At 44.7% G+C, this 26,315-nt stretch overlaps 1 protein-coding gene across 3 annotated transcripts in view; it reads left to right on the plus strand.

Annotated features, from left to right (window-relative positions):
- Positions 1-20,999, plus strand: part of ADCK1 (aarF domain containing kinase 1) — a 72,890-nt gene extending 51,891 nt beyond the window's left edge. For all 3 annotated transcript variants that reach the window (XM_079308560.1, XM_079308558.1, XM_079308559.1), the window contains 6 exons: positions 1,456-1,614; positions 4,751-4,867; positions 14,317-14,466; positions 14,696-14,893; positions 18,460-18,653; positions 20,013-20,999. In XM_079308560.1, the coding sequence (XP_079164686.1) occupies positions 1,456-1,614; positions 4,751-4,867; positions 14,317-14,466; positions 14,696-14,893; positions 18,460-18,653; positions 20,013-20,184 (990 nt within the window). In that variant the 3' untranslated portion in view covers positions 20,185-20,999. The remainder of the gene's footprint in view (positions 1-1,455; positions 1,615-4,750; positions 4,868-14,316; positions 14,467-14,695; positions 14,894-18,459; positions 18,654-20,012) is intronic.
- Positions 21,000-26,315: the final 5,316 nt, after the last annotated feature.

Raw genomic sequence — 26,315 nt, forward strand, 5'->3', positions numbered from 1 at the left:
GAAGAAAGTGAAAAAATGCATGAATTTTCTCACATCAGGTACCAATGAAATAATCTTGGAGACCTATGAAGTTTATGTTCATGTTCATGAAGATCACTGGTTACATTTCATTTGGGTGACATAAATTTGAAAGGATTTATGCCTCTAGATATAACAGTAAGAAATACAATTCAATAGTGTCTGGAACCTGGTGATTACATTTTTAAAGGAACATTGAGTTTGCAACTGACATTTAGATAAGAGAAGTTGAGATGGGGTGGAGAACAAATGTTGTCACACAACTGAACAGGAGCAGTGATGGTTCATAAATTTATTTTTGTCATGCATTTCAATGATAGCAGCTTCCTGTGTGTACTTTAAATGTTCCTCGTGCAGTGCAAGAATTCCCACCTCAGTGATGGAGATCAAGAAAGGGAAACTGTGCAGTAACACACACTTAAAAGCCTGCAAGATAAATGTGCAGAGCAGGTGAAATAAGACAGCAAAGTGCATTCTATTTTAATGGTTTTTAAACTAAATGTATGACTAAGTTAATTAAAAATAGCCAAATAAATTATTTTCCTTAAGGTGTGGTCCAAATTGTCAGCTGGTGTAAATTTGTGGCTGTGGCGGAAAAACTGTCACTTTGTTTGAACAGAAAGCATTTTTGGCTGCTGTGCAGCTTTGATTATGCCATCCAATTGTGTAATGTTGATTCACTCATCCCTTAAAGGTTGCTTCAATCAAATGTTTCAAAAACTTTTTGCCTGGGATTTTCAAGGTGCTATGTTTCTGAATATCTAATCCCTTTAAGAAGAAGAGCATTCCATGTGGTGGATATATACTTGGGAACTACCTTCTCAGTCTTGTAAGGATGGGTTTGCCTGATGCAGAAGTCCAACTTGCCCTCTGACCCCCACCAGAAGTGTTATTTAAAGATCTGTAGCCTACTAACTGTATCCAAACTCCACTGTCTTCTTTGAACTGTCCAGAGGATTTTCTGTGCTTTGCAGTGGAAGCAGTAACATAGAGGTGACAAGTCTTACTTTGGATCTTCCTCCTCTACATTATCTGAGAGCTGTTCAAATGAAGCCAAAGAATGACTTGTAGAATTACAGAAGATAATTGGTCCAGGGCAACACCCTTGGTGAGATCTGGCCACGTGGTCTCTTCTCCAGAACTTTTTTCTCTTACTTCTAGACAGCAGCCAACTGGCCTCTCTTTGATGTGTGTGCTATCATTTAACTCCTAGATGTGCCTTTTTCTGTGGAAGTGTAGGCTAGAATTTTTCTTACATGACCAAGGCATGACACTGTGTTGGGTTGTGATACTGCAGGAGCCTTAAAAGCACTTTTTTTTTTTTTTTTTTTTTTAAATCTGTAAGTTATATGGAATGATCCTATCAAAACAGCACTATGTGTAGCTGTGTGTCTTTGAAGCCAAGATGCAACTGATTGGTTTTTTCCTTGTTCTCAGGTTCTCCTCTTGGTTGTGAAGCAGATTTTTCCAGATTTTGAGTTCATGTGGCTGGTGGAAGAAGCTAAGAAGAATCTGCCCTTGGAGCTGGATTTCCTCAATGAAGGCAGAAATGCTGAGAAGGTTGCTCATATGCTCAAAAACTTTGACTTCCTGAAGGTAAGGAAACACATACTTCTCTTTATATATGTGCCTTAATATTCTCCCATACTGTGTCTTATGCCCCTCATTCACCAAGTGGAGAAACCATACGGAGGAAAAATGGAGTTCAGCCCCTCTGTGTTGTTCATCCTAGACTGCTCCGCTAATACAGACCAGAAAATGCTCTGGCACATGCTTTCTCCTTGTTTGTTTCCTACTATATGCACTCTATTGGATCAGGAGTGGTGGCTTGGGACCAGCAGTCTCTGGAGCCTGCTACTCATTTTCCCAAGTTTTCTTTCCGAATTTTATTTTCATTTTCTTTTTGAACTTCAGAGACTGTGAATTTGCCGTTTTTTGCTGAGTTATCTGGTACCTTTCCTTGAGCTCTATCTCAGCTGAGGGCAAGAAATGGACTTAGAACAGAAAAGCTAGACTGAGACTGATGATGTCAAGTAGTATTGAGGACACCTCATATCTCAGGAAGAGGCATGTTCACATAAGTCATTCCTACTGCAAAAAAGCACATTCTCACTCTGAAATTGGACATTTATCCTTCATACACATCTGTGGCCAATGCATTCATGTTACCTTCATACAGAAACTGAATTGCACCCATGTGTGGTCTTCTGAAACTGAAATGTCTCAAGTGCAACCAGACATGTACGCATGTCATTCTTGGTAAGACATAAGATCACATGTTCAAAGTCACACTTTCAGAAATCTTTTGCTGACATACAAGAGACACAAGCCTTCAGTGTGTGCTTTCTGGAAACACACAGTGCCATGGTTGCAGACACTGATGTGACTGTGCCCATGGCACATACAAAAAGGCAGCAAAAGATGCATCCTGCTGTGGACCTTCCTACATATATACTTCCAAATGGGCTTGTTGTTTATGCAGAAATCCCAAGACAGAACTGACAGAGGTCTGAAATACGGTGAGTTTTTGTTAGGCTTTACAGGCTGATATATCTGTTTTTCCTTGCCTCTTCCATGTAAGGGATGCGTTTCCATGTTGCCTAATGCCAGCTTTGGGGCTCCTTTTGGTGCCCAGTGGCAGCAGTGGCTTTCTGATAGACACAGATAGCTAAAAGCCACCACATGGAAGACCAAGGCCAATGGTTTTGCTGAGTGGGTGCTTCTCAAAAGTGATGCACCTGAGAGAGTGTTTCCCTTGCAGCTGTAAGTAGCATACTGTGAAGGAAATCCCCATGGAGACAGCCAATCACCTCCTTGCTGAGGTAAGGAGCTATCATTATATCAATATGTGTAACAATAGCAAGTGACTTGAGTTGGCTGAATAATGGATCCTCCCGTCCGACCTGCCAATTCAGAGATGTGTGTTCATCACCTAAAAGCAAGAGAAAAATTGGGCTCCTATATAATAAATAACTTTTCCTAAACATGCAAGGAAGCTGTGAAGTAGATTTTGTGCTGTGAACCTGTTTGAGCTTTTAAAGCCAGAGATAAATTATTTCCACACACAAACATTAGATCCAAACATCTGTGAGTAATTAAAAAAAATCACTGAAGAATTTGGCTGCGATTGAGAGAGGCATCTCTGACAGCATGAATAATGCTTTGCAAGCCCGCTGACTTGCCCATGTAAATCCTGAGACAAGAATGAGTGTCATCGGAACTGATCTAAGGGATCAGTGAGCTAGATGGGATGGGGAACTGTTAGTTTTGGAGTTAGCAGGCTTTCTCACCAATCTAACTGCAAAGAATGGATATCCAGATAAGCTAGGAAGGCTGTGAGTGTCTGAATCCCCCTTGCTCATAGTGGATCTATGGCATCAAAGTCTAAGTAAGGTTCACACGCAAAGTATACCAGGAGTGTTGAATGGTGGGACTGAGGGACATTGAAATTGTTCAGCAAAGGAACCTTTCATCTAAAGTGGCGCACACATGGTAAAGAAGAAGTGGTCTCTCTAGGACAGGAACAGGAGGGAAGCAGATAGTTTGTAAGGAGCCAGGATGTTGTCAATAGTTAAAAGCAACAAATTCTGCTTGTTCAGGAGCTATGATGAGCTTCAGTGGCCTGGCTGGTCATCTCCTGGTTTTGGTCAGTTGATGGACAACACCTCTTACTTCTTCCTGTCCTGTCCCGAGGTGTTGGTCCTAAGTTATGGCTGAGTCAGGAGGGTGAGGAGAGGAGACTGCACAGCTGGCTTTCTATTTTCATGATCAAAACAGTAATGGGAGTGGGCAGAGCTCCCTTATGTCTTTGCTAAAATGTATATGTGTGGCTTCACCCATGTGCAAAAGCAGATTTGGGCAGATTGAAGGTTTGGTCAGCGCAGTAATATAAGGAATTTTGAAAGGGAATTCAGCAAAATGGCTCTTGACAATAGGGACTTCAGCATGGGAGAAATTTGTGTGTAGAGACAGGCTGAAAAATGGGGAGCCAGCTTGAGTGACACTTTTGCCACCGCCTCCCTGGATGACACCAGACCTCTTCTCTGGTACCTCGCTCAGCTTGGTCTACCACAGCTTGAATGAAAAGTGCTCTGACATTTTACACTCTTTACTGTGTTGTTGGTAATAAGATAGTTAAGGGTCTCCCTGGGTTTCTGTGACAAGTCCCTTATTTGTGATACTCGATTTTTCTCCCAGTTCAATTGCAGATGGCCTAAGTATGCAGGGTTTGTCAGCTCAAAGGCGTTCGTGTTCCAAGGGACACTACGGAGATACAATTTATGAGGATGGCTTATAATTTTTAAAGCTGCCTAAATGGACCCTGTGTGTAGCAAACAAGATGCAGTTCCTGTCTAAAGGAGCTGAGTGGATGATTGAGAAACTTGCAATAGGTACTAGTTAAACAGCCCAGCTAGAGGAGCTGCAGAGCAGGTAAGAAAGGTATCTCAGACATCACCGGGAATGGGAGGTGGTCAGAATCCTGTAGGGCGTGTCAGAATTATTGCATGAGATCAGACCCTACTGTAGTTGAATGGGTGTATTTTCCTTGTGCACATTACTGCTGTCCTGCAGAAGAGGCTGATAGATAGATTTACCTCCCTTGAGCTCTTCAGAAAAGCCAAGTCCTTGTGTCAGCTGCTTCCATTTTTACTCCTTTTCTGGGATTTGTGTGATATAGTCTCCTTCCTTTCCCAAGCTGTTGCCAGACCTAACCCATCTCTTTCTGTTTCAGGTCCCCAGGATCTACTGGGAGCTCTCAACAAGCCGCGTCCTTCTCATGGAGTTTATGGAAGGGGGACAAGTGAATGACAGGGCCTATATGGAGAGGAATGGCATCAATGTCAATGAGGTAGTTTCTCAGCCATCTTTGGACTGGGCATGCTGAGCAATGCAAAACTGATTTTGACCTTGATGCAAAGTGGAGGTGGACAGGACAGAAGAGTAAGCACACACATATGTGAACAGAGCAATCAATCTGAGAGATCTTTGTTTTTGTGTTCTTCAGAAAAATACATAATCGAGGAACACTGTCCTACAGGCTTCAGAGCTAGGGAGATCTTCAAGGAGACATAGTGAAAGATGACCATGTTCTTACATTAAAGACCCCCATGATATGTTCCAAGATAGATGTTCCTGTTACCCTAAAGGAGCAACTTCAGTTTCTGATTTTTTTCATCTCATGGATTTTTCTATTAAGAGAGATTTGAAAAGTTATGTCTGTGGCAAAACGTGGTCAGCTCCATTCATCTGGACAAGTCAACTGGTCCAAAGTGAGAGTTGTTTCTTTGAGTTTGTCCTATGTTTCTGCTACAGGCAAAGGTGAAATCTAGCCCACACACAGATAGAAGAGTGAATATTCCTCAAGTCTTGAGATTGTCAGAAAAGCTTGTTTTGATGCATTAACAGAAGGGCTCTTGAGCAATATGTACATTTAGATTTTGAGGTGGGCTTCCTCATAGATCTCAGACAGCAGATCCATTTTGAGATTGAGGTAGTTAGTGTAGTGTAGTTCCCTGGGATTTTCTTTGAATTTTCACAGAGTGCTGAAGATAGCAAAGTTGTAGAGAAACAGCTAATTGCAGTTTTTCTAACTTACAGAGGCTTTTGCTTGTGATAGGAGCAAATATAGGGTGAAATTTTCTGCTTTTTTTTTAATTTATCCATGCCTTTGGGAAGGTTGTTTTGTGATGACTTGGCACAATACGTTCTATGCAGCATTGAAATCACTTTCCAGAGTATAAGCTGGTCTCTAAATAATAGCAAAGAAGTAATTCTTAAAAAGTTGTCAACAGACTTCTACTACTGCAAAGTATAAGCCTCAGAGAGTTCCAGCCATCTGTCAGGTAGAGGATGTTACTCAGCTCAGTGGTAGGACTGAATTTTCTTTCTTCCTTTTCTCTCCCGATCACCTGAAATTAATGGTTAATTTTTACTGATTGTCAACAAAGCAGGATAGAAAGGAGGGAATACTGAGCCTATCAGAATCATGTGATGGAAAAGAGGTCTGTTATTATGGCCACAGTATAATGAGGTAGGGGCAGTACCCCCCAGACTTCTCCTGCGGCAAGTTGCAGCAGATGGGGATGAATATTGTCTGGGTTAATTATTGGCTGTTGCTGTTGTTGCCCTGGGTAAAGGACTGCATGGCGTGGTGGGGAGATGAGCAAAAGGCAGCAGATACTGAAAGGAGCATAAGGAGGGGGTGGCAACCCAGGTTTCAAAGCTGCGACCTGGCTTATAATATGACAGCAATCTTGGCTTTCAAGAGATGCATTAGCTCCCTATAAATCACCCGAATTTATTTATTTTATCAATCCCTCTACCATTTTACTCCATTTTGTTTTATGGTGTGGAAGAAGAGAAGTCTTCACTAAGCAGGATTTTCTTTTGTGACAATGCAGCCTTGAAAAGCAAGCTGAGCCTCTCTGCTCTAAATGGAAAGGATCCCTGAGGTGAAAGCTCCCTTCAAACCAGGTTACTGACATTTACTTAATACCGTCTGTAGCAGGATTATCATTAAAGCTGCCCAAAAGCACATTAATCTCTCTGGATCCGTCCAAGTGCTGGATTGTAATGGCATTTAATCAGAGAAGGCTTTGATTTCTAAAGACAAGTGCAAACATTGAAATATCTGCCTGTGGAACAGTTACTTATTCATGTTCAAGTGCACTTGTACACTGTAGTGTAGCTGAGGAGGAACCTGCAACTAGGATATTGATAGTGAAAGGGAAATTTGGAGAGAGGAGTTATCAAGAATGACCTGACAGGAATTCTAAGGGAAGACTAGAACATAGCAGGGCTAAGTAGGGGGCATCTGGAAATTGGGCTCTTCCTACTTTAAAACACAATAACATTTGCAGTCTTGGTTGAGAAGGTATATTTGGAGGAAGTAGATAGAGCAGGGAAGAGAGAAAATTAGACTGAGGGGCTCTTACAGGGTTCGTAGCATACTGTATACAGGAGGAAAGGAAGGGCAGCAAGGCTACGTAGAGCGTGGATTTTTAAAGGAGATCCCAAGTGGTACAAATGTTTATTTTGCATCCATTCTGATTATAACTGATTCATTTAGAGAGATCTTATTTGTATACAAATCTTAACATTATCTTTGGTCTGCCACATGAGCTCTCCGTGTCCTTCCCTGTGAATTCTCTGCCTGTTCTGCAGAGGCTGCTGTATCAGCAGGCTCTAGGACCTGTGGAGCTTCCAGATGTGCTCATGGCATGTGCTGTATTGCCTCAAACTAGCCAGGCAGCTCAGGTAGCCAAGTGAAGAGTCCCCGTGATCAGCCTGATTTGGATTTGAGTCAAGGAAAAGAAACGATGCCATGTACTTCAGCTCACTAAGAGCCTGGTCACGAGCCATGGTTGATTCAGAAGTCAGAAAAGTGTTTCGTCCAGCTGAGAATTGAAAGCAAACAGCTAAGGTACTTAAGATGAACTACTGTGCACAATTATTGCCATCTATTACTCTATCCTACTGTGACTTTTTGCTTCTTTCTGTTACTAAAAGGGTTCTGCACTGAAACGGTATCTCTTGGCTCAGTAAAGAGCCCAGTACCCTCCTGCAGCTGCCAGGTTTGCAGTGCGCTTTCAGTGTGGGATTTACCCTTTTGCCAAGAGTCAGGAGCTGTGTAGCTGCTAAAATTAAGTGGGATTTCCCAGAGTGGGATCCTTTTGTCAGCAGTGGAAACCTCTCATGTCCCAAGTATTTGTGCTTATAACACTCAAGTGTTAGATGAAGCGGAGCATGAAGAACACTGTTTCTGGGGAAAACGGCTGTTCTTGCTCTTTGCACTTACCGAGTTAGTCTGAGGAGAGGTTTCTTTACAGATTCTCCTACATTTCATCTTGTCAGAAGCTTAGTGAAATTCACAAGGCAATGATAAGCAGGAATAGTGACCTCCAGTATTTTCAGCTTTTGAACTGTGTGCAGACACCAGGCAAAAGAGCTAAATTACACACAGACCTATTTCTTACTGAAAGTTGATATTGAGAATCAATGTCAATCAATTGTTTAAGTCTCAACAAGATGCTTTACATTAAATCCAAGGAAATACAATTGCATTTAAAGCTAAGGGAAATGGTCCCCATGGTCATTTTGGGTCTGACAGATATGCAGGAAACAGTAAAAAAAAACAAGGACTAGTCTTTTTTACTGTGTCCTTTTGAGAATCTGTGCAAATTCAATGAGTTAGTCCCTCAGTTCCCTGGGTGGATGAGTCAGAGTATTTCTCCCCACTTATATGTCATGGAAGATGGAGCATTGAGCATGAAAATAATTTCCTGAGTCCCCAACAGAGAGTACAGAGCATGCTAGGACTTCACTCCAGGAGTCCTATAAACTACTCCTGTATCTTAATGACATCAAGTGTGTGCAGACATCAGCTTGCTGTGATCCTAGATCACTGCATAGTAATAGTACTGCCTAAGAGAACACATTTGATCCTCACAACTGGATCACAAAGGACAGAGTGTGAAATCAGATCTCTTGTGTGACCACCCTATCTACTATGGATAAGAGCCATAAGAGCAGAGGCAGAGAAGGCTTCAAATTGTGGCTATTCTCCCTCCACACCCTTTGCTAATTTGACACCAGTTTAATTGGGCAGAATTGCCCTAGCAGGATTAAGCAAAACCTTAAGACAATGGCTGTAATAACAACAATGAAAGCAAGCAAAAACCCAATACAGTCTTCAATCCAATTAACCTTCGATTAAGGTTCCAAAATCAATGTTATTATTTTGGCCGGAGGAGGTAATATTGAGCCCTGAGAAATGAGCTGCACAACGACCTTTACTTTTAATGAGATCAATAAAAGTTAGTGTCGCCATCTCTTAAAATAATTGGCAAATATTACAGCCAAATTAAGGCCAGAGACTAGTATCTGCTCCTGATCTAAAGAGACAGTCACAGATGGAGGTGGGATGGGAAGGGATGATGCCCTATCAGGCAGTTTCATCTAGGACTTATCAGGGGCAGGCAGTGAGATCATCTCTACAGGACCATGACACAGTATTTTTCTCTTTGCTTTTCTTCTTCACAACAGTTAGAGGCATGGAGCCAGAACCATTCCAGATTGCTTACAAGTCCAGGAAACTATCAGTGACTTTCCCCAGATAACCCATGCTAGTTTGCTACATTGCATTATGTCATGCTACCCCTGAGGATGATATAAGTGCTTTTTACTGTAGGAATACTCATAAGCTCAAATTTGCATGCATTCCTTCTTTTTTGAGAGGTTTCTTGCTAACTCTTATGTATTAGTGTTTTTAAAGATACTTATGATGAACTTTCTAGAGTTTTGTTACGTTCATGTTGCTCTGTCAGTGGGTGTGCTGATTTGTTGAGGGGAGAGTAGCCTACAGGGGCAAGGGTGACAGGTTGTCTAGGCTTTCAAAAGTGATGGCAGCAACATATTGTGGCTGTGTACATATACAAGAAGAAATATATTGCTGCTGGTACCTGCACTACAGCTTGAGATCCTCTGAGTTAGGTGACAGAAATGCAGTAGGTGTACTTGTTAAAATATTTGGTACACTGGGTATGACTCAGTTAATTAAAAAAAGTGAGGATTAATAGGGAAATTGCAAAGTAGGTAAGAAACTCATAGAGGCAATGGTGGAGAGAAGTTACTGTAGTGGAGTTTTGTGAGATTTGCTCTTCAAACAGATCTCATTTAACAAATGGGTGATGATCTCAACACAAACAGAACTGTACCAAGGAGATTGTTGATGGCACCAAGCAGGAAGGTCTGACATTGTAGAGGAGGGCCATGGTAGCAATAGCACTTGTTGGCTTTGAGGACTGAAGTGGTAGAAAGGGATAAAATGGAGCAATGTCAAGTGAAAAGTCATGTGCTTGAAAACTAATGAGAAGAGTTTCTTAAATGTACTGGGAGTTTGTTGGAGGGAAGTGCCATATTAGAATTAACTTCAGGATATTAGTCGCAGGATGTGTGTCTTTCCTGTGCAGTGCAGCTGAGAAAGCCAGGTGGGCTCCTAGGCCACACCAGGTAAAGGAGCATCCTGTAGAAAGTGGGGCATATTTCTGCTGTGTTTTATGCTGATTCATGTCTGACTGGTGGACACATTAGGGTAGTAAATACTGGGGAGGAACAGAACTAGTTAAACTCTAGGATTATGGTAGCTAAGGAAATTATTTAAACCGAATGTCATTTAAATTAGGCTGGAATTTAGGGGAAACTTTCTGACCATCTAAAGGGTAAATTTTTGGAACAACTGCCAAAGTCATACTTTCTGTCTTACATATTTCCGGTGAACTTGATTAATTTACAGGACTATGTGATGCTGTACAATAGCAACACTCAATGTCTGCAATGCATTCTTATTTTCTTCTGTATTTGTTTGTAACTCACATAGGATAGTTTGTGACATGTAACATCCTTGCCAGATTGCATAAGTAAAAAGCACTTCACACGCTTAGGTTGGTGAGGAGTTATTCCCAAGTCCGGCTGTTATACATGTATCTGTCACTCCATTGTTTGCTTGTTGTCAGCAATCTGTTTATTCCTCAGATCTGAGTTTTTTTCAAAATTAAAACATTGGGCTGAAAATGTGTGGTTTGCCTAACACAGTGTCATAGTAATGTCACCTAATTTGGCAGTGGCAGGTTGGTATTTGCATTGTCTGGTAAGGCCACAGGCTCACTTGGTGACTGTAGTCATCATGTTCTGCTGCAGCACAGACAAGCAAATTTAACTTTGTTTAGGCAATAACACACCTTCTGACAATAGGCAGGGACGTGACAGACCCAGAGTTTGATGTCATCCTGATATATCAAGCTAAGCTCTGCTTGCTGATCAGCATAGTTTTTGTTCTTATGTGTTATGCCTAAATTATGCCATTCGTGATTACACCCACTTTTGCCTGGTTGTATTTCTTGTAGCACATACAGAACTACAGGTGCTTCTGCTTCCTTGCTATTCAAACCTCCTAAGTGGTAGACTGTTCCTCCTCTGCCATTCCTTAGCCAGCTTTGGAATCTTCAGCTCTTTGAATCTTTTTCCCAAGTAAATGCCTCCTGCATCCTGCTCATTTATTTGCTTTCTCTGAACTCCCTCGGTGTAGTCTGCATCTCTTGAGTTAATGAGGTGTCTGGAAGTGAATGCAGAATTCCAAGACTGATTATTATTTTTTTACAGTGTGCAGCAGAATAATGCTGAGGGACACTGGTGATGATAAAGACCTTGTTTTGTTGGATGATAAACAGGGAAAGAACTGATGACCTCTCTGTGTCATAACAAAAAGCCTGTGTGTTAACTGTGGTCTTTGGTTCTGTAAATGATTGCAACCTTTCTTCTAATTTGTGATGCACCTTCACCCTGAGGTCTTACATAGCCTAAATGCACACTGAATTCCTCCCTTCTCCTGAGCAGAGGTTTTCCTAAGTCTGTTTTCTCATTTCACCTAACTGTGTTCTTCCAAAGTGAATTCTGTAGATATTATTTATCCAGTGGCCTTCTCAATAAGGGTGGAATAAGGGCCCAAAGTGACAAGGCACAATATTGAAGAATTAATGTATATAAAGGTTTCATTTTTTTCCTTAAACTTTTTCTCAAGAAACATGAGCTCCCTTTGTCTGAATTATAATGATAGGTAGATATTCACATACTACACTTTAAGACCTAGAGTGTAAAAAGTTCCTATTTTGTTTAGAATTTTGACAGTATTGTTGCTTTCTATCTTAATTTATTTTGTATCCTATTTCAGAGGTATGACAACAGACAAAATGGTGTGAAAATACTTTACTGTGCACTACAGCACCATGGTAAATTTTTTCCAAAAGTGAAGACTGTTTATATGCTTGCATCAAAAGTCTCTGTAACATATCTTTTGCATGCTAATGAAATAGTACAGAAATAATACATTCATATGTCTTAGACAAGTCATAGAGTTTAGTTGAAGATATTGGAGATACTCAAGGTTGCATGTTGGGGAATAGGTGAATATAAGTACAGCAGGGAAGAGAGAGGATGGGGATCTTGCAGTGAACATTGTCTTGTACCCATGACCCAGCCTGTGAGTCTGAGCAGGGCTACAACCCCTCTGTTTTCATGGGAGGATGGGAAGATGGATCTCAAGCTGCTTTTGTGTTGCATTATGGGCTGAAAGAGGCTATGACCATAGATTTATTTAGTCACCTTTCTGCTGATGGGGACTCTGGAGGGAGGACATTCTCTGCATCTGCATCTTGCAGCCAAATCAGAAGATACTGTTAATGAGGGTGGCACTGATAACCTGGTGAGAGGTGTTTTTGTGGGATATTTGGGTTTGGAAGGGAACCTCAGGAAGGCTTCTATCAAATCTCCTACTAAGACAGGGTCAGTTATGAGATCAGACCAGCTTATTCAGGGTGTCAGCTAGTCTGGTCTGTAAAACCTCTAAGGATGGAGATTGCACAACCACTTCAGCCATGACTGTTATGGGTTATGTTTTGACTAGCTCCTCTCCCTACCCCCCACCAAAGGTCTTTTTCCCAAAATTTGTCCTAAACTTGGACAATGACCAATCAATAGGTTTGCAGAAATGCCAGCCCTTGTCTAGACTTGTGTTCAATAAGTATGAGGCATCATGTTGGGCCCCAGATTGTCCCCAAGTCCTCATTTTCAATAATTCTGTGTTTCTCCATGCCCTTGGAGGACAAGCAGCTGTGACAGTGAGGGCCAAATGTGGTTAGCCTGGTGTGTGCACCAGTGTCAGGGTTGGTGCTGTGATCAGTCATAATGTCTGAGTCCATTCCTTCTGATGTAAGGGTCCCTGGGAGGCTTTGTGAATGAGTGATGTGATGGGCTTAAAGCAGACTATTTGGCATGTCCTTGGACTGTCAGCAAGGGCTACTCAGCTCTTATATAAGATTACAGCACCTGGGACTTTGGTCCCACCTAATTTTAGAGCTTGCCAATCACGGAGAAATGTAAGGGTCACTTCATGGCTCTGGTGATCTCTGCTGATTCAGAAGGAAAACATCACTCCCCTCAGTCAGTACTTAAAATAACTTTAAAATAACTTTAAGTACTTAAAAACACCTGCATGGTGTTAGGGAAGCTGCACTACAGAAGATCACAGGGCTGTGCTGTTCTGTCTGTGTGGGTGATTCATCATGGGACAGGCTAGCATTCACGTGATTCAGGAGTGGTTCCAGGTCCCACTTGAGGGACAGAGGATTGTTTCACCTGATCCTACCACTGTCCCTGTTGGTGTGCTGCAGGATGGGTTCTTGTTCTTTCTCCTCATTTGTAGTTACCTGGCCACTATTCATAGTGAATGCTCTTCCCAGAGGTGGCCACAGTTCAGAGGTGCATAAAAGCAAGCCTTTCTTGTCTGTCTGGTTTACTGCAGGATGAGCTGTCATTACTATCCCTGTTACCTTTTCTACCACCTCTGCTTATGGGGACAGCTGCCAGTTTGCTGCTTACAGAGTGTGTCTGGAGATATGCTTGGAATAATTTATAATGACTGTCCTTTAATTGATTGTTCAGCATTCTGCTGTGGAGCACAGTGCCTCTTTGGGATGGCAGGGAGGGCTGATGGTGGGATGGCAGGCCAAGGCTGCTAGTGTTAGTGCATGGCAAGGGATTGATCCCATGCCCTGGGGATGTTAGCTTTCTCCTAGGAGTTTTTTAACTTTAATAACATTTCTTGGTGATAAGGAGCAGTAGTATGGAGGGACACAGCAGTGACAGGATGTTTTTAACAGCTTTTCTGTGCTTTTTCATCTTCACAGACATTGCAAATCAGATTAACATGGGTCTGAAGAAGGGAAGAGGGATAGTGGGGGACAGTGTGATGGAGGGAGGGGAGAGGGGACCCATGTTGATTCTCGTGGACAAACTGACGAGCAGAGTCTCTCCCCACCCCTTCTCTACCATGTCCTGTTGCCATCCATGGATGGAAACACCTGAGTCTTCCTCCAAGCAGTCTCATCCACCCCAGCAGCAATTTCCATGCCTTCCCTGTGAATGCACATCTACCACTATCAGCTGTCCCACTTCCCTCCTCATTACCAGAAACCCCATTCCTACCTACAGGTACTGTCTCTTTTTTATGCTAGACAAGCGTCTTTAAATAACCCAGGATCCCACAAACACCTTCATGGCGCTCCCTGAATGCCCTGGCCACCCTGTGCCTCCATCAATGTTAGGGGCTGCAGGAACCCTGTGTGGGGATATCAGTATGTACAGACCCTTGCTTCCTGGGCTGTCACACAGAGGCTGCCTCCCCTCCCCGGCAGGCACCCTACTGTGGGTGGCAGTGTGTGACCATCTCTTGTCTCCTCACAGATCTCTCGCAACCTGGGGAAGCTCTACAGTGAAATGATCTTTGTGAATGGCTTTGTGCACTGTGACCCACACCCAGGCAACGTGCTAGTGAAGAAGTGCCCAACGTCTGGCAAGGCTCACATTATCCTCCTGGATCATGGGCTCTACCAGGTATGTAGGTATGGGGGGCTTCCAGGGTCTTGTGAAGCTGCCTTTGGGCGTCAGGCTGCAGCCTTGCCCCTCTAAGTACATATGAATACATTTTTCCTATTACTTCCATAACCCTCCAATGATATTTTTTGACTCTGAAATGGAGGATAGGGCACAGGTAAGGGATGCAAAACTTTCCCCCTGTTTCCTGTCCTCTGTGTGCTTCTGGGGACCATGTCTCCCTTCCCAGGTGCTGAGCGAGTCGTTCCGCATGGACTACTGCCGCCTTTGGCAGGCCCTCATCAAGGCAGACATGAAGAGGGTGCAGAAGTACAGCCGGCGCCTTGGGGCAGGGGATTGGTATCCTCTCTTTGCCTGCATGCTGACTGCCAGATCTTGGGAATCTGTCAACAGGGGCATTGACCAGTCACCAGTCTCTGCCAGCGAGGTAGGTCTTGTGTGTCCTTCCTTAACATGTGCCCTTGCTTCTCCTCAGTACCTTTCTTTGTTGAAATCACTTGCACCACTGATAGTGCAGCAGTGCTGGGCAGCCCCTGGCAGCTCTTTCTGCAAATTTCTGCACTGATAGCTGAGATAGAAACAGCCAGGATTCCTTCTGCAGTGTGTTTTATAGTGGCTGAATTTAATTTCCCCAGATTCACTTGTCATGGGCTGCTTAAATTTTGTATAATATTTTAATACCTAAGTGTTCGCTGTTTCTGGCTGGGGAAACATTTGTAGATTGTCCTTTTCTTAAAAAATGTTGAATGCAGCTGTGCAAGAAACCATCAAGGAGTCTAGGATAAGGTACAGGAGACATAAAGGTTTGGTGGAAAGACATGAGAAGGATAATGCATTATTACTATTCATGTAAATGACTATCAGCACTGATATAAACTCCTAAAAACCCCTGGAAATTACCTCCCAATCAAAAACCCTATTAACTTGGAGTCAAGGTTGCTTAACTGCAGATCCTGTCAACTCAATCACTACAAATCTAGGAAATTGCCACTTGCATTCTCCACCCTTTCATATCCACACATGCTGGGATCCTTCTCATGCCTCCCTGCACACCTGATACACACAATACCCCACCTTAAGAATAGTAGCAGCCCTGCCAACTGTGCTGTTTCTAGAAAAGAACATAAAGTGGCATGAGTCAGCCAATGGACAAGTGTCTGTAAGCAGAAGTGTGTTGTATCCTATGGTTTGCTTTTATCTGCACACATCTGTAGTAGAGAGGATGAAATTCATTTAGGTAGCATTATAATACTGTCCTATGAAATTATCTTCTAAAGGTTTCTTCATTTTGATGGATGTGGCAGAATTTGCTGTACTGGCTTGCCATTATCCATAGCAATGAGGAGGTCAGATACCTTGTGTAATGGATCCCCTCCCAATTATCTGAGTTAATTTCCTGCTCATCGTAAATAATATAATGACTATCTAACATATCTGTGCTTGATATAGTGAGTTCTGGAGCTGGAATCTCCAGAAAAAAATTCAGAGGCGCCAAAGCAAATTGGCACAATGCTGAATTCAATACTACAAGACCAGTGTTGAATCTGAGTTAGTGAGCAATGTTTATTGCCACCTTGCTTGTGAAGGTTATGCCAGAGGTGTAGCTGCAGCTATGTGGTACTCTTTGTGTGCTAATGAACTTTGTCATTGAGTTGAATTGCGTGTATGGAACTAGCTCTGTTGTCTTTGCCTACATGACACAATTAATGCTGAAACTAGATAATCCTGCAGCAGATAATGGGGAGCTGAGCAGATTTGCTATGGCATTAGGAAATGAGCTGCTGCTTGCCCTTACTTTAGAGGTGAATTTGAAAGATTTTATCAGCAGCAAAAGCTGAGTGCTGTGTAGCAGGTACCATCAGTGCAGAGCTCTAGAGAGTGTGCCTGAGGATGTAGCAACATGACAGTAGCCTGTGAGACAAGGAAGCAACCTTCCTGAAACAAAATCTTATCTGTAGTGTTGTACTCAGTCTGGGACACTGGATCTTGAGAAAGGTTTGATGGAGCTGGGGCAAGTCCAGTAGGCATCTACAAGGACTAGTGGCCAAGCAGATGCAACCCGTGAGGTAAGTCTGAGCAAGTTAGGTCAGAAAAAAAATCTAGAAAAGGCAGGTCAGGAAGAGTTGCAGAGCGATTTTCTAGTTTTTTAAAGAATACTGCAAGCAGGACAAACAGTCATGGGTTTAAATTCAACTAAACATGAGAAAAGCCATATCTAGTGGCAAAGCAGTGAAATGCCAGTGCAGATGGTCTGGGAAGTTTTGATTTGTATTACTGGAGAGCTTTAGGTACACACTGGGCAAATGTAAGAGGATTGCCATAGGTGTAGTTGTTCCTGCCCTAAGCCACAGCCAGGCAGCTGATTGCTCAGGGTGGCTGCTAGCCTCATCTCATCTGATTTTATGATGTCTTTTGCTGCATCCTGCAGCAGCCTCAGCAGCTGCAGCCAAGGGGCTTTTCTCAGGTCCTGTGGCAGAGCTTATTTCTTCCTCTGCACACAGGCTTTGCCCTTGACAGAAAATGACAGTTCTGAAGACAGATCATGTGGGTGTTTTGTGATGTGGACAAGCAGCTGGAGCTAAAAATAAAATAGATAGAAAACAGAACCTGCGTCTGGAAAATAACATAGGCTCTGTGATGGAGCTGGTTGGGAAAACGGATAAGAGATAATCAGGGAGGAATTTTCTGTCAACAAATAATAGAACAAAATAACATTCAGGAGAGCTTGTATATCTGATCAGTGATGGAGGCAGGAAGACCCAAAGATTTGTTTGTCAGCAGCAAAGCAACCATGGTGGTGAGTGGGTTGTGTGGGTTGAGTGGGTTTGAAGCTCACAAAGAGTGAGTATGAGATCCCACATCATTGAATATAAGCCATTCCTCATTCCAGAGGAGAGAAGTCTTAAAGACTATCATTTCCCACAAAGGAATTACACATTTCCCACTTCTGGTAAGAAGTTATTTACTGTCCCCCTGCATGTGTCCTCCTGGATTTTGTAGATTTCAGATGTTCATTATTTCTTTGGATTTCATGTCATTATTCATGTCACAGCCCCTGTAGGAAGAGGTAGGGACATGGTATGCATATAGGATCAGCTCCCAGCTACACTGTGCTACATTTACTGGGATGGTGGGGGGAAATCAGATCTAAAAATGGGAAGAGGCAGGGATGACTGTCTTGCATGTTCTGGTGGCTTGAATTAGGAGAGGAGTTCATCTTAAGTGGCTCAGGCTGTAGCCCCTAAGTTATCACTGGGTTTTTACAGTAGACAATGTGTTTGTTGGAATCTGGCAAACCAGAGAAAATGAAGGATTGCCTTGGACATACACTCTTTCCTTAATTATCTGCTACTGGCTGCTGTCATACAGGATTTAAATCTAGATCTGACAGATGAAAATTTGATCAATTTTTTTTTTATTTATTTTTTGGGTTAACATGATGCTTAACTGCATAATTCTTTCTCACCTCTGCTGAACTGTCTTGAGGACAGAGGACTAAACTAGGCCTTGAAAACAGCTTCACCAGTATAGCATTGAGCTATCTGTTGCATGGGGCAGCAAAGACCAAGCAGCCTGGCTGTCTTTGCAGTGTGCTTCCACCTTCCTGAGCAATTCTGCTACCTGCAGCTCTGCCAGTTTTGGGGCTGATGACGTGAGAAGTCTCCAAGGACAGTAATGAGATCTGGTTGCTGCAGGCTGCCTAGGACCAAGAACCAAGACACCAGTGAGTGCCTGTTCTCCTGAGAGGCTATTAATCCTGCCAGTGAGGGAATAGGTCCTTATCTTACCAAGAGGCAGATGAGATATGGCAAGAGTGATCTGTGCTGTGAGTGCTGTGCCCAGTGTCTGCAGGAAAAGCAGGACAGAGCTCTGTCACTTCTGGCCTAGTGTCATGGTCTGTTAAAACAAATCTCAGCTGCATCTGGAGCTGCATTTCCCATGTACTCTTACCTTTTCTCTCCTTTCTCCCTGACATGACCTGGCTGGCCACAGGACATGGAGATCCGGTCCAACGCTGCTGCTTACTTGCCCCAGATCACCCAGCTCCTCAACAATGTTCCCCGCCAGATGCTGCTTCTGCTGAAGACCAATGACTTGTTAAGGGGCATTGAGTCAGCCCTGCACACACGGGCCAGCGCCAGCTCCTTCCTCAACATGTCTCGCTGCTGCATCAGAGCTGTTTCTACGTGAGTCTCTTATCCAGGCATCAGAGCCAGACAGGAAGCAGTAGGAGCTAACTGGCCCTGTGGTCTGGGAGATGAGGGAGATCCCAGGAACAGCAGGCCTGTCAGGGTCCCACTGCAGCTGAGCAAGGCAAGCAGGACAGACTCTGAGATGATGGTCAGATTCAATCAAAAGTCCACATGTTAAGGCAGCATCCTGGTGATGGGGCATGTCTAAGAACAAACCAGAAAATCAATCTGTAGATTATGTCCAGTGGTTGTCAAGTAGGGCTGAGGTCAAGCAAGGGAGGTCAATGTGTGAGTTGAGGTCCAGGCCATGGGGCTTCACAGCAGGGCATGAGCTGGGGACCATTACTCTTCCAGTGTAGCTTAGGCAGGTACTGAAGGTACAGATCTGGGATTAATTGAGGTTCCTGGGCCTATGAGCAGAGGGTTGGGGGTGGTTCCAAGCTAGTCAGGGCCATTAAGGCTTTTTAGGGCCCCACTCAGGGCACCTGACAAGGCTCTTGACTTAACCTCTTGACCTATTACTATTAGCTGTGGATCTCTTCCCCTCATTGTTACGTCTCAGCCTCTGCCTGTGCTGTTCTTAAGTCCATCAGCCTCACCTGTCACCCTGGGGCTGGGGACAGGGATAGAGTTGGAGGCCTTAGATTAAGAGTTTAGTATTTGTCCCCCCAGAGGAGGGGAAGGAGCTTTTTGCCCATTAGAGGCATTGCTACTGGGCAGTATTTGTGAGTAGCATAGATCTGAAAGTTCACTGCAGCCTGATTGAGGGAATTAGGCTGACTAAAGATCAGACTGATGCTTGAAAGTCAGGAACAGGAATTGTACAAGTGATTTCGTTCTGTGAGTCTTACGAATCAATGCACTTCTGCCTCAGATTCCTCATCCTTGTTGATGAAATAACAGTTATTTCTTGGGCTGAATTAGCCCCTTCTAAAGAAAGGTGGAGATATACTTTTCCTGGAATCTGTGTGTCAGGATTGCTGGACTCTTACAAGTGTGCTACCAGGAAAAGCAATGGGAGTGTGTACCTGTCACTGTGAGCTGAGGTGAAGCTGGGAGAGAAGCAGAGGAATGCCATATCCCAGGATCACTACACACAGTGGGAAGAGAACTGAGTTCTCAAGGGAGTAGGCTGTCTCTTCTGCCAGATTCATTCTAAGAAAGGCAGTCCCCAGGTCCTCAGAAGCTCTGCTTAGAGAAAATCCTTACTTTCTGGGGATTCTCCAGATAGGGGATATTGCCCACTCCTGGGAAGGGTCAGTTGTGCAGAAGATGTAGGACAGGCCTCCTTTCTCCTGGGTTGGTTCCTGGGTTGGTTGGCTGGATCTAATGCAGCTGTTTCTTTCATTCTAGGTACCAGAGGAGCAAGAGTCACTCATTTTACAGGAAGGCCCAGATCTCACTCACAGAAGCCCTAAGCCTGTGGCAGATCAACTTATATGAATTCTTTCTGTGGCTGAAGGGGTCCCAGCTGGGGAACTGGGTCATTGCTCTCCTGAGACGGATGCATCATTTCACGTACTGACATGAGCTGGTGGGAGAGGCCCGGGTGCTCCCACCCTCCCTTCTGCTCTCCATGGCACATTTGCCTTTTTGACTATTTCTGTCTATTTTTGGGTCTTACTCTGTATTACATACTGCACTGTCCTTTTCTTTTACAGTGTAAGCTTCCTCTGTGGCACAAAGAGGTTTGAGTTGGTACCAGAGCCCTACTGTTTTGTGGTTTAGCAAAAGTAGGTGTATGATACCTTGAGCCAGGAAAGGCAGGAAAAGATACCTTTTTTCCTCATTTGTGCAGGTTAAGTTCCACTCAGACTCTGTGGGATTGTGCTGGAAGCAAATGCCTCTTTGACTCATAAACAATCTTAAAGAATTTAAGAGAATCCCATCCCTGCCTAGAATACCCCAAAATATTTCACAGACCCTCAGAGAGAGGTGGTAAGTCCCATTAAAATGCAATAGGGTTTATATTAGTTTGTGCAGTCTCCTTAGTCTGATTTCTGTTTAGGTGTGCAGAAGGTTTCTCAGAGGAGGGAGATCTTGTGGAAAGCTGTCAGTAGGGTTCTCTCTTCCAGCAGCAGGCAAAGAGGACTCAAATGGTAAGAGTGGGGGACTGGGAGTAAGGTTCATCTCCAGTCCTGTCAGCAAGTGCCTCTGTTTTTGGACTTCTCCTGGCCTGTTTCCTTTCAGGTGAAATGGGGGAAGGAGACAGTGATTTGCCCCTCTTCTGAAATTCAGAAAAGGCAGTAGGAATGACATCTCTGGGCTCTGAAACTGCTTGTAATGTATGTGTACTGTACAATACTTCCACACAACAAAATAAATGTGTTGTATTGAAGACTTTTGGGGGAGGGATGCTTGGCTGTGCACTACAATTATGTTTGAACCTCTAACCTAGGTCCTGTTTCCACTTCTCCACAAGGGAATGATGCCAGACAGTGCCGGCAATTCCTTGTAAGCAAAATGTCCACTTGGTCTTTTCCCTATCCAAAAGGTTTGTACCACATCTGAGTAGTCTGCTACTGCATCAGATGTGTGTTGGGATGGAATGGAGGAGCAGGCATCTTTCTGCTGGGAGGACACCTCGCACCCTTCTACCCAGCTCCATGCTGAGGCTGCCTCCTCCCTGCCTGTGGGAGTGTGCTGCAGCACATCTGTGGGATGCCACCATTCCCATGCCCCAGTGAGCATTTCACCTCATCGCTGCCTGTGACGTTTAACTGCTCCAGCCTCAGACAAAAACCTGCCATTTGCTCACTGGTGCAAGTGACAGGTCTGATGGCTTTGACTCTGCAGTTGTGGGACAGCTACCAGAAAGCCTTACCTAGAGGCCTGCTTTATGTGAGACATATTTGAGATACTGGGAGACATCTCTGCTGCTTGTAAGAACTCCTTTAGCCAGGAAGGGTGGATGGAGGTGACTGTTCACATCATCTCAGCTTTTCTCATAAACTATCTTTGTGAAAGGGGACATGAAGGACAGGATGGGAATGTCCCTCTACTGTCAGAAAGCCTGCTAAGCTGAGGGTTATTCAGGCACCAAACCATGCCTGAGAGCAAGCCACAAGAAGGCCATTCACTCTCCCAGTTTCCATACAATTTCCCAACTTGCACAGATGTGAGACCCCACCTTGAAGTGAGTTCATTTGCTTGGGAAGGGAAGCAGGGGACAGAGTGTGGGTAAGTGTGTGTGTGAGTCCCTGGCAAATCAATCAATCAATGCTGGTTGTGCAGGAAAGGGAAGGAATGTAATTCAGAAAAGATACCTGGCTTGGCTGGGCTTGGGCATGATGAGTTAGGGACTGCAGGTGTACAGACAGTGGCTGTGTACATGCACAAGCATGTAGACAGAATTGGCTGGCTCAGGTCTGCCAAGAAGTGGTGTGTGATTGGCAGAGTTCTGGACGGGGTATTACTGAATATGGGTTTTGGGTCTCTTCATGTAGTCAATCAGCTGGTCCTGGCATTAGCTCTCTGAGCCCTTCCTACTTTGGGGGAAACAGCAGGAGTGATGTGCTCTCTGATCTTTGCTAAGAGCAAAAAAAGAAACCCTGGTAAGATTGAATGTCCTTGCAAATCTAGTCCCCAGTCCATGCCATGATTGGTCAGAGATTCCCTTGACTTCTGGCTCGTATGATGGCATCAGGGAATGGAGTGGTGATAATTGCAGGATGAGACTCCTGAGTCTACAAAGAGTCACTGGGGCCCTGGAATATTGGTGCTGCAGGCTGTACATGACTAATCTTTGCTCATATGAGCAGTCTGGCTGAATCAGTGCCTTGCTCAGGCACTTAGAGCTGGTAGGCTGGCCAGCATAGGTGGGCCTGACTTGTTCTTATCACAATTAGAACTCGTCTCAGAAAGCTAGCCTGGTGTGGCTTGTTTAAGTCCCAGAGACCCTCTAGTAATGGTAACCAACTGCACAGCCTCACCTTTGTAGCTACCTCTGAAAATGCCCTTGTCTGTTCATGGCTGAATATACTGACCAGAGCACTGTTTGGGTTTCTCATCTGTTATTGAAAGCTCATCCCACTTTTAGGCTCTTCTTTCTAGAGGATCCTATGTTGTGGAGAGGCTCCCAGCTCCAGGTAGCTATCATTTGGATTGGCTGTCAAGCTCACAGCATGATCTCAGCCATGCATGTTCTTTCACTCCTTCAAAATCCTACCACATGACTGCTAGTTCTGTTACCTGAGGAACGTCCTGACTCTAAAAGGGGTAGGGAACCAGGAGCCCCTCAGACTGGTTTTTGTCAGTGTGCATCAGGCAGAGAACAGGGAATATTTGGCAGAGCTTTGTCTATTGTCATTAGTCTCTGCTGGGAGGCTGTTGCAATGTTAGCAGAGGGATTCCTCCATCAGTTGTGCTCAGCTCTCACCCTTCCTACAGTCAATCAATGAAGGTTTGTCTTAAGAAAGAACAAGCAAACACATGGAGTTTGACCCTGTAACATTCCTGCCTTGTCTTTTTGTTGAAAACTCTCAAAGGTGAATGTGTTAACAGGGTTTTGAAAAGACACTTTCTCATCCCAATTTGTAGTTGTCAAACATGGGTAACCTGGATCAGGTCAGTGCACTTTGCCTCTCCTTGCAACCTGCATTTAATGGTGTTTTCACCACCAGCAAACACAGCTTCTGCTGCTTTGCTTGCAGGCAGCATGTGGGCTGCTGTCTGCCCAGCTTCAGCTGTGAGCGAACTGAGGTTTTGTGCAGACACTAAATGTTGGCCTTGCAGCCCACCAACTGTTTCTCAGGACTAAGATGGGGTTAGAGCTGTGTCCAGAGGTGCAAAACTGATGGGTGTCTTTCAGCTCCTGTAATATGAAGTACTCTGTTGTAACCTTATGGCGTACCAATCCTAATGCTCTCAGTGCTCTCAGATGTGTTGGGAAACCAGTGGACATTTAATCTAACATTTATATGTACCATTATTACATCCACTGGAGGTGCAAAATGGGGCAGTTGGAGAAAATGAAGTTGCTGTGCAAATCTTGCAGAATCTTGGGCACGAAGTGCACATGCTTTTGCACATCCATCTGAAGAAAAACCAGGGAGAGCATTAGTCCAGCATAGCCTTTGCCCACCCCGTCTAGTGAATGCTAATGATGCCAAGTGGGTGGCATTTAGATCTGCAGATCAAGGCTGCATGGTGCTGTCTGCCATCTTGCAGGGACATATAAACCTCATGCAGTTGCAGTGTAGAAGCTTTGGAAGGAATCACACACTGCTTCCCACAGTATGTCTTATGAACTCTGACTTGTGCACAGCTTGGCCAATGTCAAAGTCATTCCCCTCAGAATGGCCCCTTCCTTCTAATGCATCACTTGGCAGGGCTCTTCTCCCTGTGTATCCCTGTGTCCCCCTGTACTATTCCCTCCACCCCCATACCCTGTGTGCAAAGGGGTATGGGCAGCTTGCTGGGTCCTGGAGCATGGAAGAAGCCATCACACAGTGGGCTGTGCCAAGATGCCCAGCATTCAGATAGGAGCAGAGAGAGGGATGCCTGGAGTGATACAGCCCTCAGAGCACTCAACACCATATTCCTTTAATCCCCTTACAACTGAATGGCTAGAAAGAGGGGACGGATGTTTCTTTATCTTTGGCTCCTCTCTAGAAGTGAGAAGCTGGGGCTGGCTTTTGCCCCTGCAGCCTGAGCTCTGTCCATGTCAATCTCATCCAGGGTTTTGCTTGTCTGGGTGATGGCAAGAAGTCTGCATCTTTCAAATGGCCCAGAGCAAACAAATGGCACTGAGATAAGAGGGGTGCAGGCTGGGGCCATGCACTGTACTGGGAGGACGAATTTGTTTGTGCTGCTGAGCTGAAAGATGGGAGGAATGCTTCAAGGCTCCTAATCCTCAGGATAAATCCAGGTCTGGTTGGGGCTGCTGGTTCTCAGGTAACTTGGATAGACATGCCCTAAGGTGAAGCAGGGTATCTAGAGAAGGAGGAGTTGGGAATCTTTGGATTTGCTCATGACTACCTTCTTGGTGTCCTCCAGAAAGCAGCAGAAGGGCTGCTCTCTTCACCAGAGAGCAATCTCCTGCCTGCAGGCTGAGATGAAGGTCTTGATTGCAATAGGAGTACAGTAGCTCCCAAGGAATCATGCTTTCCCCTGCTGCCCCTGCTTTGGGCTCCTAAGCCACATAACTGCAGCTTTGCACTTTGGGCAAGGCTGCAAGCAATGCTGGAGGCCAGGACCTCCAAAGTTTCCTAGGGGCCACCGTGGGCGGTGAGGTGCCAGCAGCTGACATCTGTAGGGGCATGCTGCTATCACCACTCCATGTTCACTGCCTCCTGCCATGTTGTGTGGAGAGAGCCTGCAAGACCCAAAGGCTTTCTGCTCCTTCCCCTTGCAGTCCTCAGTTTTGCCCCTGGAGGGTGATTGCTGTTTTGCCCCTGTTGATGTGGGAGAACTTGGCCTCAGCTGCTTTGCTGCAGTGTGGCAGTGGCCAGTGGCTAGCACAGTCTTGTTGCTCCAGCCAGGCAGCAAACTGCTCTTCACAGAGCAGTGGGGGTGCACATGATTCTGGGTGTTTACAGCAGCTAATTTTGCTAGTGAGTCCTGGGAGTTTGGAGATGAGAGGGGAGGAAAGGTGGGGAAGGAAAGGGGAAAGGGGAAAGGGAAAGAAAGGAAAGGAATGGGAAAAGGAAAGGGAAGGGCCGGCCCTCTCAGGTGCCTGCAGGATGTGGGGAATTCTCCTTCCTTCACTATCTGCTCAGATGCTGGCCAGGACTGTAAAAGAGCTGGACAGTAAGAGACTGACATTTAATTAACTAATTATCTGCCTGAGAAAAATTACCCTTTCCAAGAATCACACAGATGATGGTGACATCACCTCATACCTTACTCTATGAGGTATCACTAGGACTGGGAAAACCTGCTAGTGGACTAGCAGCCCTGCAGGAGGGGGTTATGGGGGACCCAGGTTAACACAAATTTACAGTGGAAATCATGTCCAGGGCTACTTGTTCTCCTCCTCTGCTTGGTGTTACTTAATCCACACCTGAAACTATGTTGTCTTTTGGTTCTCTTGGTTTGAAGATGAATGTTGGAAAACTATTAGGTTTGGTGGAAGGCACATGACATGGTCAGGACCTATTGCTATAGCCTGTAAGGGAGATAGACTTTTTTAGTCCTGGAAGGAAGAACTGAAGGGATGAGTTGATAATAGCTGGAGGCTCTGAAAGGGTATTTGAGCCAATCTCCTGGCAGTACCAGATGAGTAAAAAAGGGCTGATGGCCACAAGTCAGAGTTTGCAAAGTTAGGAATGAACTTCACCAGGAGGGTGGTGCAAAGCTGGGACATGTCACCCAGAAAGGGTCTCCATCCTGGCTGGCCAGCAGAGTGGCTCAGCTGATCTGCTGGCAGGAGTCTCCCTCAGAGCAGGAAAGCAGTCAGATGCCCAGTGGCCCCTCCCAGCCAGCCTGTTGGTGCAGCCATACAGCCATGGCATGGAGCTGGCTCACATTGCCATTGAGTCAGTGCTGTAGGATGAGGGTGGATCTGGGTTTCAGCTTTCCCACTCTCCTTCTGTGTCACTGCCTGTGCGCAGATATGAGATAACATTCCTGACTAGACCTTGTCTTTGCTCTGAAGTCCAGGCCAGGCTTACCAACTGTTTTTGTTTGGTTCAGTTGTGGAGCTGGGTGTGAGCC

The sequence above is a fragment of the Erithacus rubecula genome (genome assembly GCF_903797595.1).
Source record: "Erithacus rubecula genome assembly, chromosome: 6".
Taxonomy (NCBI): domain Eukaryota; kingdom Metazoa; phylum Chordata; class Aves; order Passeriformes; family Muscicapidae; genus Erithacus; species Erithacus rubecula.